A 14221-nucleotide genomic window follows, 5' to 3' on the forward strand; every position below is an offset into this window, starting at 1 on the left:
GATACATGGAGACCTCCAAATCTATACAATACATTGCATGAGCTAAGTACCTCACTGAGGTGTGATTGTAATGCAAATAAGGGGTGGGGAGGATGGAGCTTAGAAAGTTTTCAAACCATTTTGCTGCCTGTATTTCCTTTTATTGTATTCTATTTACTTCCAGTTTCATTTAAGATCTTCCCCCTACCACCACCCCATCAGTTCACTTATTCAGGCTAATCCACTTAACATGAGCTGTAGAACAACATTCTAGTTCTGATGCCATTCAAAGGCCAAACTGCTGGAAAGCATGATCTTGCATTGCAATGAAACTGTAAGTAAACAGCTCGAACGTATACTGGCAAATCTGTACCCAATCACACCGCCTCAACTGCTGCCTACTTCCCCATCAAGCAGGAACAACCAGCAGTATTCCATTCTGTTCGCTTACATGTGAAATATGAAAGATAGAAAGAAGTTTGGTGGATTACCAGCAGGAAAGCAATAACATTACTATACATCTATTAGTTCATATGTAATACACTCAAAAAATCCCAGAGACCATTGCTCATCCATGACGAAACGGGTATGCGGTTGAGAACAAGGATTATGCCTGCTGGGCCAATGAAGTATTTACCCTGCACAGTAGATTTCATGCTTAAAAAGGCTAAGAGTCCAAATCTATATTGCAATTAAACTTCATTATTGTTCTCAGCATCACTAATTAAAGAGCACCGCAGCCCACAGGAAAAAAATTACAGTAAAATATACTTATTGTAAAGACATTAAGGAAATGGAATGAAATGAATTTAAAGATGTCCTCACAAGTACCCTTTATGCAACTCTGGGATACAATTGGAGTGGCTTCTAGTTCAGCAATTACCTCCCCTATCATTGCCGGTATATACTATAGCTGTTCCTTTTAACGGTTACATGCTCCATACACTGAGGGATTTCTAACTGAATTACAAACAAGGCTGAGCAAAGGGACAATGGCCAGTCATAAGACAATGCAGAATTCACATTTTCAAGATTTATAAAAAATGACATAAATGAATCTATATATTGACCCTTTATCAGAGCTCTTTGCAAATCTATATGACATATAAATAAAAAATAAACATTGTTTACTGAAAAATAACATAATTTAATTGGAAAAATCTCTTGTTCATTGGCTTCTATGTCATGCACCTGACTAATGAGTGCAATGTACAATACCCAAATCCTCTCTCTCTCTTTCTCTCTCACTCTAAAAAGAGGCATCCAAGATTAGCTCTAGCCGACAGAGAAGTTTCTGATTTAGAATAATCCCACTTCTCTTTCTGTCATTAACTAATGTGCAGAGGAAAACTAATTTTTGTTCTGACTTGGGGGTTGAGATTGTACTGAGGAAACTTTCCCCGCATGCTAGGATTTCTCCCTAGTCATTTTAAGTGCTGTATGCAGGACTCTGGCTCAGAATGAAACCTCTAAGTGTACTCTGCACCCTGAAATCATGCCTATATCTTTGAAATCCATATCAACAGGCATGGCATTAGCAGAGAAACAAAGATGCTGTCAGTTTCTGACAGGAACGTTTCTAACAATGAAATGTGGTTCTCATGAAGGTTATGCATTACACATTGTATTGAAGAATTGTTATGTTCTAACCTGCGGCAAGTACTTGCACTGACATCAATGGGACTACTCAAATGAGCAAGCACTGCAGGTGGAAGATTAGCCTTTTAGTACTCGGGTGCTGAATTTACCACCCTCACCCTGCTGCTATGTCTGAGTGACACACACTATACCTTTGGAATGTCTGCTCTGGAGAACAGAGTGGGAAAGGTAAAAAGCACATGTTGTTACCTTTGGCTGGGTAACATGCCCACCTCAGCCTGAGGTGCAGACATGCTGGAGATATGGCTGGAGAACCGCCGCCTCCCAATGGCACCCATAATGTAGGCTTCCTGTTCACTTACCACACTGGGCATGCTCACTGAGTCATCTAGAAAGGACATAGGAAAGAGACCAAAAAAGAAAAAAATTCATCCAAAACCCCAATGACACATTTAAAACTTTCCAGGTAATTCCAGATCCTGTCCCATGTTCATGCCTGGTGCACACAGAACTCTCTAATTCACTCAGGTCTAACACTGCAAATGTGTGCATCTGCTTAACTTTTCTACCACACGTAGCCATAGTAAAGTAAAACGTGCATACATGTTTGCAAGTTCAGAGCTTTAGACTGCAGGCCCTTTGGAGAAGGGACCCTCTCTCTGTTATATATTTGTACATTGTTTCGGACAATGAGTTCAGGGCGTTTAGGTGCTACCACAGTACAATTATTATTTTTAAGTTGTCCAACAAAATATGATGCCTCTTGGGAATGAAAACTATAACGGGACATTTTGCTCATAAAAAAATTAATACATTTCAAGATCCAGAAAAATCAACCTTATTACAAGATAAAGGAAAGAGGAAGAGATGTACAGACTCAACAGTGTCTAACTTGCAAAATGCAGTACTTTCGCAAAATGCTGATCTTATATTCATAAAAATATAGGTGAACTTATGCAAAATAAGTCTGTCACATATGCTTGATTTTGATTAGAGCTGGTTGAAATTTTCAACAAAATATTGAAATAAAAAAAACCTGACCAACTCTATACCTAGTCTGAAAACAGAGGACAAATTCATTGAAATTTTTCTGTATTTAATTTTTTTTTACATTTCAAAATAGAAACTGGAGAAATTTTCATGTAATATTTCTATCCTCCCTTTTTTAACCAGCTCTAATTTTGATATGTTGGGATAATCTGTGGGTGAATATATTCTGATAAATTCCTGTTTCTAGGAAAAAAAGATTGCATATTTATATTGTAGTTGCATTTAAAGAGGACATGTATCATTCAAAAATAAACCCAGTACTACCTATATTTTCACTTACATCCCAAGAGAACCTGAAAGCTGTTTGAGTTTTAATTTTTTCTTATGAACACCAAGATGTGGAAGTTTTGCTGCATTTAATTATGTGAATTTGAATGCTATACCAACGCTGCCGCATTTATTTGATAAAAAATGTCTGTGGATTTGTAACACAAATACAATAACTTTCCTATAACATTGGAGGATTCTTTTAATCAAATGATCATTTATGACCTGCTAGTATTTTCAACCCAACAAGTAGTTTAAATACTACTTATGGAAAGTTCATGCTGCACGTTGTTCCTCCGACATGCCATTAACTAAACTGCCTTAATATCTTCTCTTTTAGAATTAATTTTCCCTGGAGAATTTAGGTTAATTTCTTTGGGTTATTTTGGTGGCTCTCTCATGCTTCTTCTGGCATGTCAGCCAGCTTTAAATCAGACTGGGGTGGAACAGTGCTGGCTCTAGAATCTTTACTGGGCTAGGCAAACAGGAAGATGTCGATTCATCACAGCTTGCAGTCACTTGTAATGAATCCAAGACTGTCACCAGAAGATATCAGTCACCAACTACCGTGTGTAGAAACCAGGACACAAGCTGTGCAATGTTTTGTAATAAATCCATATGCATAAAGTTTCAGGAGGAGCACTCACTCTGTTAGGGACACCTTCTCCACATGACAAGCCCGTACACTTTTTCATCTTCTAGGGCCATTGCCTCTCTCATGTCTGACATTTTCTGGGAATAGGCAGTTGTCCCCAAGCACTAAAAGTGAGTGGCAAGGATTTCAAGCCATTAGGACAACCTCTGTACCACCAGAAGACAATAAAAGCTACAGGAGTGGGAAGCCCAAGCCTCCTGGATAGAGATGAGAGGGGCTCCTGGCTGATGGTTTTGAAAGAAACCAGGCAAAACTTGGAAGTTTCTGATATCAAAACTTAATTCAGGCAAACACAGTGGTTTCAATGAGCTTCCCTTCAAACTCAAAGTGAAATTTGGATTGTGCAAATCCACACAAGCTATAAAAAAACTAAACCGTCTCTGCAAAGAGACACCAGGATGTTTCATACAACCCAGAACCTTTTCTGCCCTTATCACTGGGCATAAAGGAGTGGAATATTGGCTGACAGAAGTCTTAAGGCTTGATGTCCTCTGTTGATCAGCTAATGTATTGCAAAATACTCACAAATACTTGAGTAGGTCAGACATCCCAATCAGCACAGATACTAGCCGTGGCTTGAGCATACGTAGTGCAGGTACAGGTACCCGTAGGAGCCTGTGATTCAGAGGTGAGCAGGAAGTGCATAGCAAGCTGATACTGCTGCAATGCGATGCTTGCTACATTGCCACCAAATTGCTCCTGCCTAATAGCAGGATTAAGGTCAAAGATGGGACCGGTTAGCTAAATGCCTTATCAGCATTGTGAGGACTGCCCATGTCTCTTCTGCTATACTTATGGTCTACACCTGCACCCTACCGTTCCTCAGCCCTGTGCTCAAGAGTATGGAAAGAGGCATGTGAGGACTTGACATTAAAAACTGCACAGTGTGGCGACCACCCCTAATGCTGAACCGTGTGCCCACATGTACCCTCTGTTCACACGTGTGCTGGAGAGCAAGAGTCTTTTCCTCCCAGCCGTGCACAGGGCAAGGGCTTGTAGCATTAAGGACTCATCCAGTAAAGAGTCCCTGATCATTCTACTGCTCAAAACAACACCCCATTCTGCCTGTACAGCAGAGCTGGGTCTAGGCAACAAAGGGCTGCTACTGTACTCTGATCCTGCCCCGGCAACCACATACTTTCTTCATCCTCCTCATCCGTGCGGCTCAGAGTGTCCTGCGAAGCCTGATGGGAAGGCTCGCTGTCCTGCTCCCAGACGGTGCCGGTGCCTGTGTTGGAGCGGGACATGGTAGCGAGGCTGAGGCGGTACGCGGAGGTGGAAGTGCCCACAGTGCTGATGGAGGTCTTCCCTTGGTAGGCTGCACAGAGTGGGAAAAACAAAGCCGAGTCAGTTCCGATGCTGAAAGAAATATTGTTCCCAGTAGGGCGAGGGCGTCTTCCTCACCCTGGGTTTATGGGAAAGGCAAGAGAAGTGGGAAAGTCAGAGGGCCGAATGGCCTTCTGCAGCAGCTGTGAAAGAGAACTCTACCACTGCTTTTGCTTGACACCAGATCAACACAACTGCACTAGCTCAGCTAGCCTGTAAGAAACTTTTGTCACTACAGGAATTTCTTATGTCCTCCGATTCTCCCCCTGAGCCATAGTGCCATATTCACTGCCCCTCTGCAAGGTTTAGCAAGCAAGGCACATTATTATGGGGCAAAACAGTTGGAGCTACTTTCTTTCTAAGAACAAAGTACTCAATATAAAGTTTCCACAATCTGGAAGTAATGACTGCTCTCTAGTGGCAGCAAATGTACACAGCAAAGGAGAAAGTTTGCATAAGTGGCCACTTTATGAACGGTCTGGAGTTTTCCTGTTGATTATAAGGGCATAGATTTGGGCCAAAAAATGCTCAGCTGTCCTTTCACAGGGAAGAAAAGAAAAGAAATATCTCTGCTGATAAACAAGTAGCTAATCCTAAAAGAGGGGAGCTGAGACTATCTAGAGTTAAAAAACTACTTTCACCTCTACAGCCCTGGTTAGAGTGCACTTTGGTCTGCTGTGACTGAAAGAGGTTACCATCTGACGGCTGTGTGAAGGCATATGAGACGTGAGATGGTGTTCTTAGTTTAGTTAGTGGAGAGGTGAATGTAACAAGGCTGCCATTACAAAGGGTAGTAATTTTCACTTTTGTTGTCTGTCTCAGCTGACAGGGCAGTGATTGACAGGGCATGAAAACCAACCCTGTTGCCCTCAGTGTGTTGTGGCACATTAACAAGGCAGTGCGGGTGAGCTCTGTATGATGTACCTCGTCTTTTCATAAAGAAGGGGCTTCAGTCTCCAGGGCTGCCAGGCCAGCACCTTTTGCAAGCAAAAAATTCACTTAAAAAAAAAAATTACCATGCTACTGCTGTTGGTGTGATGTGTACCCCCATGCACCCCCGCAGAAAAGACGAAGCTGTCACAACAGTTCCAAGACGTGCATTTCTCTTTTTTTAAAATTCCATGTATTTGTTGTAGAAGGAAGAACTGCATATTTTTATGCATTTAAGCTTCCATATATTAAATCAAGTTTCACACACAGGGCTATACTATGGGCAAAATTATTGTTTCTTGCGTATGTATCCACACAAAGGGGTAAGAAATCCTCTCTCCTCTGCATGCGAGCATCCTCCTCCTCCCAGGACAGCCTTACCTGACCCACTGTGCACTGCCTCCTTCAGGATCTTGAGCTCGCTGTTGAATTCTGTGATGAGGGAGCTCTTGCACAGAGGGCGTGGTATGAAGCGCCTCTCTAGCTGGTCAGCGATATGTTGTCGGGCAGTCATCTCCTCGTGATTCTCTGCGGGTTGGGTCAGCAGCTGACAGAGAGGCATAACAACCTCTATTAGCACAAGAACACTCCAGTATCACTGAGAAACAACGTTCTGTTCCTTTCCAACTAGCTCATGAGTGCCCTCGCATCACAGTCCCCTGGATGCTTGTACACCTAGAGGCTGAGGCAACAAGCAGAGGGATGTTATCTAGCTAGGGGTGAGCTTTGTAGTTGCATGTGAAAACATAACCAAACACGCAGGTTCTCTCTACGCTTTTTGGAATATGCATATCTGACTCAATGTACATTGAAATCAGTCACGGTTGCTATTAATATATTAGCAGTCTATCAGGGCTTCCTTGTGCTAAGCAATACATTTACACACAATAAGAGACAGTCCCTGCCCCAAAGAGCTTACAATCATAGAAAGGTGGGGCTGGAAGGGACCTCGAGAGGTCATCGAGTCAAGACTCCTGCACTGTGGCAGGACCAAGTAGACCAACACTGACAGGTGTTTGTCCAACTCATTTTTAAAGGCTTCCAATGATGGGGACTCCAGCTATACATGTCAGTGTAAGTAGCAGCAGCCTGGGCACACCAACTGCCCGTCCATTATCAAGCGCTGTGTTGGCTTATGGCTCAAAGCCAATACAAAGTGGGAAGGTGCTTCCCGTCAGATAAAGTCAGTGCAAGGGTCTCCCCCCGACCCAACCAACAACCCTGTTTAAAAAAATCTTCTCTTGATACATCATGCTACCCATCCCGGATCCTGTTCATCAGATCCACACAACCCCATAGTGGCCTGGTTTCTCAGGGCTTGTGTTCATTGCAGAGTTAGTCTGGGCTCTTATTTGGGTGTTGCTCCTAACCCCATCCACACACAAAAACCTTTGACCTGAGGTTGGTGCTTTCAACCCAGGTTAACTGGCCCATCCTGGGCTATAATGTTAAACCCTGATTCTGCTTTCATGCAGGTGGGTAACCCACCCACTTTTTGCAGTGAGTATGCAGGCTAACCCTCTTGAGCACCAACAGTCATCCAGCACCTTCCCATAATTTCTCCATCATGTGCCAAAACAGACAGACAAGTTCTCCCACAATCCACTGAGAGAGAATCACTGCATCACAAAGAAGCATGGGCTGTCCCCCAGAAATCCCAGCGACATACCAGGGTGAGTGCAGCACGAGTGACCACACAGTAATGTAGGTGGTGCTGTGCAGCTTGGCTGCTTACACCCGGGCTAGGCTAAGTCAGGTGCTGATCATCCGGGCTAACTCTGCAGTGAAGATGTACTCTTATTGGTTGGGGCAGACAACTAACCCTGTCACCAGGGTATCTGGGAATGACAGCTCACTCCTTCCATCTCCAGTGTGTGCCCACTACAGCCCCTGACAGTTACTGCTCAAAACCAGGGGAAAGAGTGGAGCAAGTGTACGGCTTCTGGCCTGTCCCCCTGAACACTTTTAAAATGTTTCTCATTCTGTCACTGGGCCATCCAGGAAAGACACAGGCCTTTGAGTTGGTGGCAGAAGGTCCCTCATGCAAGATTAATTCATAAGGGGATAGCTGGTTTATGAGATCTCTCTACCAATCCCAGGGTTCACCATATTATTTGACAAGCCAGGGTTTATGGGGACTAGCATTTGGATTTTTCCATACGCAGATCTGACACCTGCAACCACTAATCTCAAATTAATACAAACATTAGCCCCAAAGCTGAGCAAATTTATATAAAGTCACCTCAATAGTGGCCACTTGTGACCTCCTTTCTAAGGCTCTGATCCCAGGAGTTGACCAAGCTCCTGCAATTACCTTTGAAGTCAGGGGATGGTCAGTGCCTTGTGGGATAAGACCCTAGCAATGCAAGGTAAAATGCCTGCCCAATGTGTAAGGATTCCCCTGTTAGCACCTTGAATGCTGGCCCATGAGAAATCTTCCTGGCTTGTGGAATGCTGGAGGCTTCCTTTACTGTCTCATATGTCTGCCTCAGAGAGCCGGACGGTGGAGGTTGAGCTGATGGATAGTATCTACTCTAATATCCATTATTACATCATCAACATCATCATCATCATTAACTATCCAAGTTTCAAGAGAATTTCAGGAGATGGTGATGAGTCTCATTCTGCACCAGTGTGGCGTTGTGGATCCGCTGCATTAGAATTCCCGTCATTATAACTTACTCTTTGAGTTGCCCCTAAAAGTCCACCATGATGGATGCTCCTTAGCGGCAAGAGGGTCCATACACAGGTCTACTAGTGAACCAAGATCTCAGAAATGCCTCCAGCCATCCTTCCGAGACAAAGCACAGGAGTCAGGGGTCATTTCCTATGCAAAAATACTCTTCTCCCCAAGAATGCGGCCGCCCTCAAAGCCCATGTCACATTCTCCTTGCAAGGCAGTGTGGGGTGTCTTGCCTAAAAATATGAACTAATGAAGCAGCTGACACTACGGAGAAAGCCAGTGTTACCTTGCACTGAATGAAGGGCCGAAGAAGCACAAAGATAGGGATCCGGGTGCGAACAATAAAATCCAGGAAGTCCCAGAGGGCTAGCCCTCCCACCTTGCGCAGGGCCATCTCTTTGACTTGCAGGCTCAGCCAGTACCACTGGCTGCCAAGTTGGCGCTCAAAGCACACGAGGATCACCTTCAGGGCTGCAGAGGAACAAACACCAGCACATGTAGAGAACTGCAGAGCCAGAGCCATTAACAGCTGGAGTATTTGCAGTGAGCAGTGCAGTGCACACACTCCTAAGCCAGTTTCTTTACTATCATCTGCCAACTCCTGCTGGGGTGTAGGGCAGTCTTGGGGTGAGAGCACAGGACCTGGCAGCAGGAAGCACAAGTTCTGTTCCCAGCTCTGCCAGCAAGTTACTGGAAGATTTTCCTTCTGTACAGCTATGTTCCTTTAATTTCTCCATGAGATACCACCCAGTCCAAAGTTCTGGGACCGCACTAAAGAATTATTTCCCTTTCCTGGGGATTTACTTCTTTCAAAACCAGTCCAGTGTGGGGATAGGTTCCATCCTCTGATCAAGGACAATGAAGAGAAATCTAGGCTGTGCAACCCCATAGAGGAATGGGCATGTAACTGCTGTTGGGAGGTCGTTAATGAGCTACGAAGAGAGACCTTGCAGTACTGCAGCTGCGAGAGCCATACACCAAAGTTTATTTTGGATCCAAGAAGCCAAGTATCAGAATTCATTAGCACAACCCATTGAAAAGGTAATTTACGAATGAACAAGGTGTAGGCTGGAAAGAAGCTGCTTATTAAAGGCTTGATTGTGTCATAGGCGGTATATCACCAAGTGGGGCAGAAAGAACGGCCCTTATCCTCCCACTTGGGATACACAGACCTTGGGCCCAGGCACAGAAGAATAAGCAGGGCTATTTGTCTCCTTGCTCCTTCCCCAGTAAAAGACGGTTTGGGAAGTGGGTGCAGATTTGACACCACCTCTCCCTGCAAGTTTGCCCAGATTAGCTGACCAGTGTGTGAGTGCTAGCGTAGGTCAGCAGCCAATTATCCCTCCCAAGAGCAAACTGAGCAGGAGCAGATCTATCAATCAGTGAAGCATCGCTAAGACCATGCCTGCCAGAGCTATTCCTGGCTTGGTGCAGCATGTGCACCACTCAGTGCTCATGGCTGTGGCTAAAGCAGCTGTAAATAGCTCAGGATATGCCTTCACTGCAGCCGGGGGTGTAATTTCCAGCTCGAGGAGCCATAACACACTAAAGATATCGCACAACTGCAGTGGCCCAAGAGTGGGACAGGCCAGCGGCACCAAGTAAGGATCCTGGGTCTTGGACAGGATCGCTGCCCCTCCTGCTGCATGCTGCATGCACTGCCATGGCTACACTTCTGTTTTTGTGGTGGATGTGTCAACTCCAGCAGGAAATGACACCTTCTGGCAGCAGGGCAGACATAACTGTTAGGATACAGATATTCAGACCTGTCTGCAAAGGCCTATGCTTTAAGAATTTAGGTGTATTCTTATCACTTAGCTAGTTATAGAGGTATAGAAGAAAGAATAAAAAAATCACTGTCTGTGTAGTGGCCTTCTCTTACCGTGACAGTCTGAGGCCTGGCTCTGTAGCAGCCATAAACTGGGAAATGTATGGTCACATCCTCACATTCCAAACTAGTCACACTGAAATAAGGCAATCTGGGGCTGTTAGGAAAGCGATTCGATCTATCACCTCCAGAGAAAGGGAAGAGCCTAGAAATTTAGTTTGATAGTTTTCTGTCTGGTAAGAACTCACTTAACAATAGACACAGCTGGAGAACCCTTATGTCTGTATAGATGTAGTTGTGAAATCCTCACTTCTGTATTGTTTTGTATGTTTATTTGCATGGTCTCTGTCTGGTTCTATGATTGTTTCTGTCTGCTGTATGATTAATTTTGCTAGGTGTAAACTAATTAAGGTGGTGGGATATAATTGGTTAGCTAATCATGTTACAATACGTTAGGATTGGTTAGGTAAATTTTAGTAGAATGATTGGTTAAGGTATAGCTGAAAATATTACTATATAAATTACGGGCAAACAGGCCGTAAGTTGGGATTCGAAAATAAGGAAAAGGAACTTGAATTTAAGTTTGCTGGAAGTTCACCTCAATAAACATCAAATTGTTTGCACCTTCAGACTTCGGGTATTGTTGCTGTCTGTTCATGCAAGAAGGACCAGGGAAGGGTGAGAGTGAAGGAATAAGCTCTCTAACATCTTGGTGTCGTGACTCGGATACATCGCATCAGATAGGTGACATAGCCTGTAAGTCCCCCTCCCCAACAGTCTGTGCAGCTGCTTGGAGAGGGTATGGCGAACTCTCGTGATGGTAGTTGCGGGTTCTGGCAAGCTGGGGTAACGCATTTTTTGAACAAATGGATAAGGAAGAATCAGGCCCCATGCCAGGTGCAGGGATCCACCTGGGATGAGATTGAGAAGGAGATAGGGGAGGTTTTGGGAGACCCCAAGGGAAAGGAATGTAGGAAAAAGGGAATGGTATTACAAGGTTTGTGTGCTGGGATGGCATACTGGGTAAAAAGGGAAGCTGATTTCCTCCAACACATTAAGGATTTGGAGGGGATTGTGGATCAGCAGCGGATTTTAACAGAAAAATCCGTGTTAGCAGTAGAGGTGGCAGATTTGAAGGCACGGGATGCTGCACGGACAGAGGAGACTTGTAAGGCAATCCGGAGAGAGAGGGATGAACTGCTGGGGAGAGTAGGAGACTTAGAGGAGGAATTGTATCAATGTAAACATGGGGGCAATGGACTTGGGGACCCCAGACCATCCGCCCCACTAATGGAGCTGAAGGAGACACCTCCACCACCCTATCCTGAAAAACACTGTACCCACCACTGCCCGTGGACGTTGTAAGCCGGCGATCCACTGTTACAGCCCCTGCGAGAGAGGCTACTTGGGAGGAACTACAGGAGGCAGGAATAGTGGCCCCCAGTTGCAGGGTGGGGGGATCATGCCCCACAAGTAGTAGAACAGGCAGAAATCCGCCCCTTGTCCCTGAAGGACCGGGAGGCAGTACTAGGCTGTTTGAGAAAGGTACTCCGGGAGGATTGGGATCAGTTTGTTCTATGGCTAGTGGAGGTGGGCAAGGAGATGGAGGCTCTAACTCGTGAGGACCAGGTGATCATATGGCGTAGTCTTTGTGGACGGGGCACCTTAGGAATTGATGTGGCAGGAGTGGCACACCCATTTCTAATCCCTGGACAGGTAGCAAAACCGTTGTTTGGGGTGTACTCTCGTACTGCGGGGATGAATAAGATGAAGCGAATCCCTGGGGAAAGAGGGCGAGATGCACTTAATCACATACAGGCATGGGCACGGTGCTGGGTGGATCGCCTAGATGGTCCATGGGTGATACCCCAAACAGGGGCACCAGGACCTGGTGGGGGTGTGGAGCATGTTAGGGGGTGTGGAATTGCTGGAAAAATGGTTGGAGCTGAATGATCCTCAGTTCGTGGGATATTTAAGGTTGCAGCATCCTGAACTTGCTCCCAATCAGCTACCCCAGTTTCTAGAACAGGCAGATGCATCGGGGGGAGAGCCAGTCCATGTTATTACTGAAGAGGATCAGTACAAGGTGGAAAGGGGTGGGTCAGCCCGGAGGGGAGGAGGTAGAGGGCGAGGTGGTGGCTTTGGGGGGGTAGTTAGGGACGAGCGGGCAGCTATAGAGCAACAGATCCTGAGACTGCAGGTTAGACTGACTACCCAGGATCTTACCAGATCAGGGGGAACGTGGCCCCAGAGGCCAGGGGACTGGGACTGCCCGAAATGCCAGACACACAATTTTGCTTGGAGACAGGAATGTCTTCGGTGCCAGGATCCCCACCCCCGTGAACCAGTGGGAGGGACAGAGGTGGGTGCTACAATGTACAGGTGCCCTGGGAGGCATTCTGTCCATGTTCTCAGTTTAGGACAGGATGTATCTGGTCACCCCACGCTCCAGGGAGCGATCGAAGGGAGTCCCATGAGGGATTTTTTGATAGGCACTGGAGCAGCCATCAGCTTAACCACATGGGGGCAGGGGAGGCCCTCAGAAGGAACTGTGACAATTGTAGGGGCAATGGGAGGGGATACACAGTTAACCCTGAGGCAGGGACAGATCAAAGGAGTCTGGGGGGAAGGGGAGATTATGTGGGGTTGTAATGATATGCTAAATCTGTTGGGGGCTGGAGATTTACATAAGCTGGGACTTGTACTGGACTTAGCCAATTGGGTGTGTTTACTGGGGCAGACGCAGGACGGTCAGGGCTATCCCTTTCCTATGGGGATAGCCACTATGACCATTAAAGCAGCACATGCCCTCCCACCACCCCCGGCTGGGTGGGAACACATCCCTGTGTGGGCCACGGATAACCTGGATTGTGGTAGGGGCAGCATGGAGATACTGCTAGAGGGAGGGGACCCTCCCCCATAGAAACAATATCCCATTCCTCGGGAGGCATTGGCAGAGGTGGGGGCAACTATTGGGGAATTGGAACAGAGGGGACTGATTAGAGCGTTTGCATCCCCTTGTAATGCTGCTGTGTGGCCAGTGAGAAAGCCAAACGGCACCTGGTGCCTCACTGTGGATTACAGGGCACTAAATGCTCTGGCCAATTCACCAGCCTCAGTAGTGGCAGTGTACCCTGAAATGCTAGCCCGCATTGGACCCCAATTCCAAATTATCACTGTGTTGGACATAGCAAATGGGTTTTGGTCTCTGCCACTAGCTACCTCATGTCAGTATAAAACTGCACTCACGTGGGAGGGCAGACAATTCTGCTGGACAGTCCTACCCCAGGGATATCGGGACTCCCCTGCAATTTTTCACAGATACATGAGACAGGTTCTGGAGTGGGTGGATTCAGCAAGGTGCATACAATATGTAGACGACCTGTTGCTAATGTCAAAGACAGAGGAGGAAGACAGGGAAATAACCGCGCAGGTCCTGCAAGCTTTGGCAAGAGCAGGGTTAAAGGTCAATGGGAAAAAGGCTCAGATGGGACAAACAAGAGTGACCTACTTAGGAGTGGAAGTGTCCCAAATGGGAAGGGAAATCGATAAGGGACGGGTGCAACTGATCCAGTCCGTACCACTGCCTACGGATGTTAAAAGTTTGCAAAGTTTTCTGGGTCTAACTGGATTTTGCAGAGATTTTGTGGCCAATTATGCTGAAATAGCCCAGCCTCTATTTGACCTAACCCGAGCCTCAGCTTGGGAGTGGTCAGAAGAGTGTACTGAGGCAGTGAAAGTACTAAAGGAAAACCTGGCCAGTGCTCCAGTGCTGGCCTCCCCAGATGGGAAGAAACTCTTTTATTTGTACCCTTTGGTATCTGACAATACCATTGGTTGTGCATTACTCCACACCGGAGTATGGAGCAAAGGACCGACCTGTGGCCGTTGCCTCTCGACTTCT

The 14221-nt window shown here is 46.0% G+C and overlaps 1 protein-coding gene across 13 annotated transcripts in view; it reads right to left on the reverse strand.

Moving 5' to 3' along the window:
• The window catches only part of UNC80 (unc-80 subunit of NALCN channel complex), a 201327-nt gene that overhangs the window by 12424 nt on the left and 174682 nt on the right, over positions 1–14221 (reverse strand). For all 13 annotated transcript variants that reach the window (XM_032765081.2, XM_075069958.1, XM_032765079.2 and 10 more), the window contains 4 exons: positions 8776–8960; positions 6188–6353; positions 4689–4868; positions 1828–1966 (listed from right to left, as the gene is read on the reverse strand). In XM_032765081.2, the coding sequence (XP_032620972.1) occupies positions 1828–1966; positions 4689–4868; positions 6188–6353; positions 8776–8960 (670 nt within the window). The remainder of the gene's footprint in view (positions 1–1827; positions 1967–4688; positions 4869–6187; positions 6354–8775; positions 8961–14221) is intronic.

Source organism: Chelonoidis abingdonii, chromosome 10, assembly GCF_003597395.2.
Source record: "Chelonoidis abingdonii isolate Lonesome George chromosome 10, CheloAbing_2.0, whole genome shotgun sequence".
Taxonomy (NCBI): domain Eukaryota; kingdom Metazoa; phylum Chordata; order Testudines; family Testudinidae; genus Chelonoidis; species Chelonoidis abingdonii.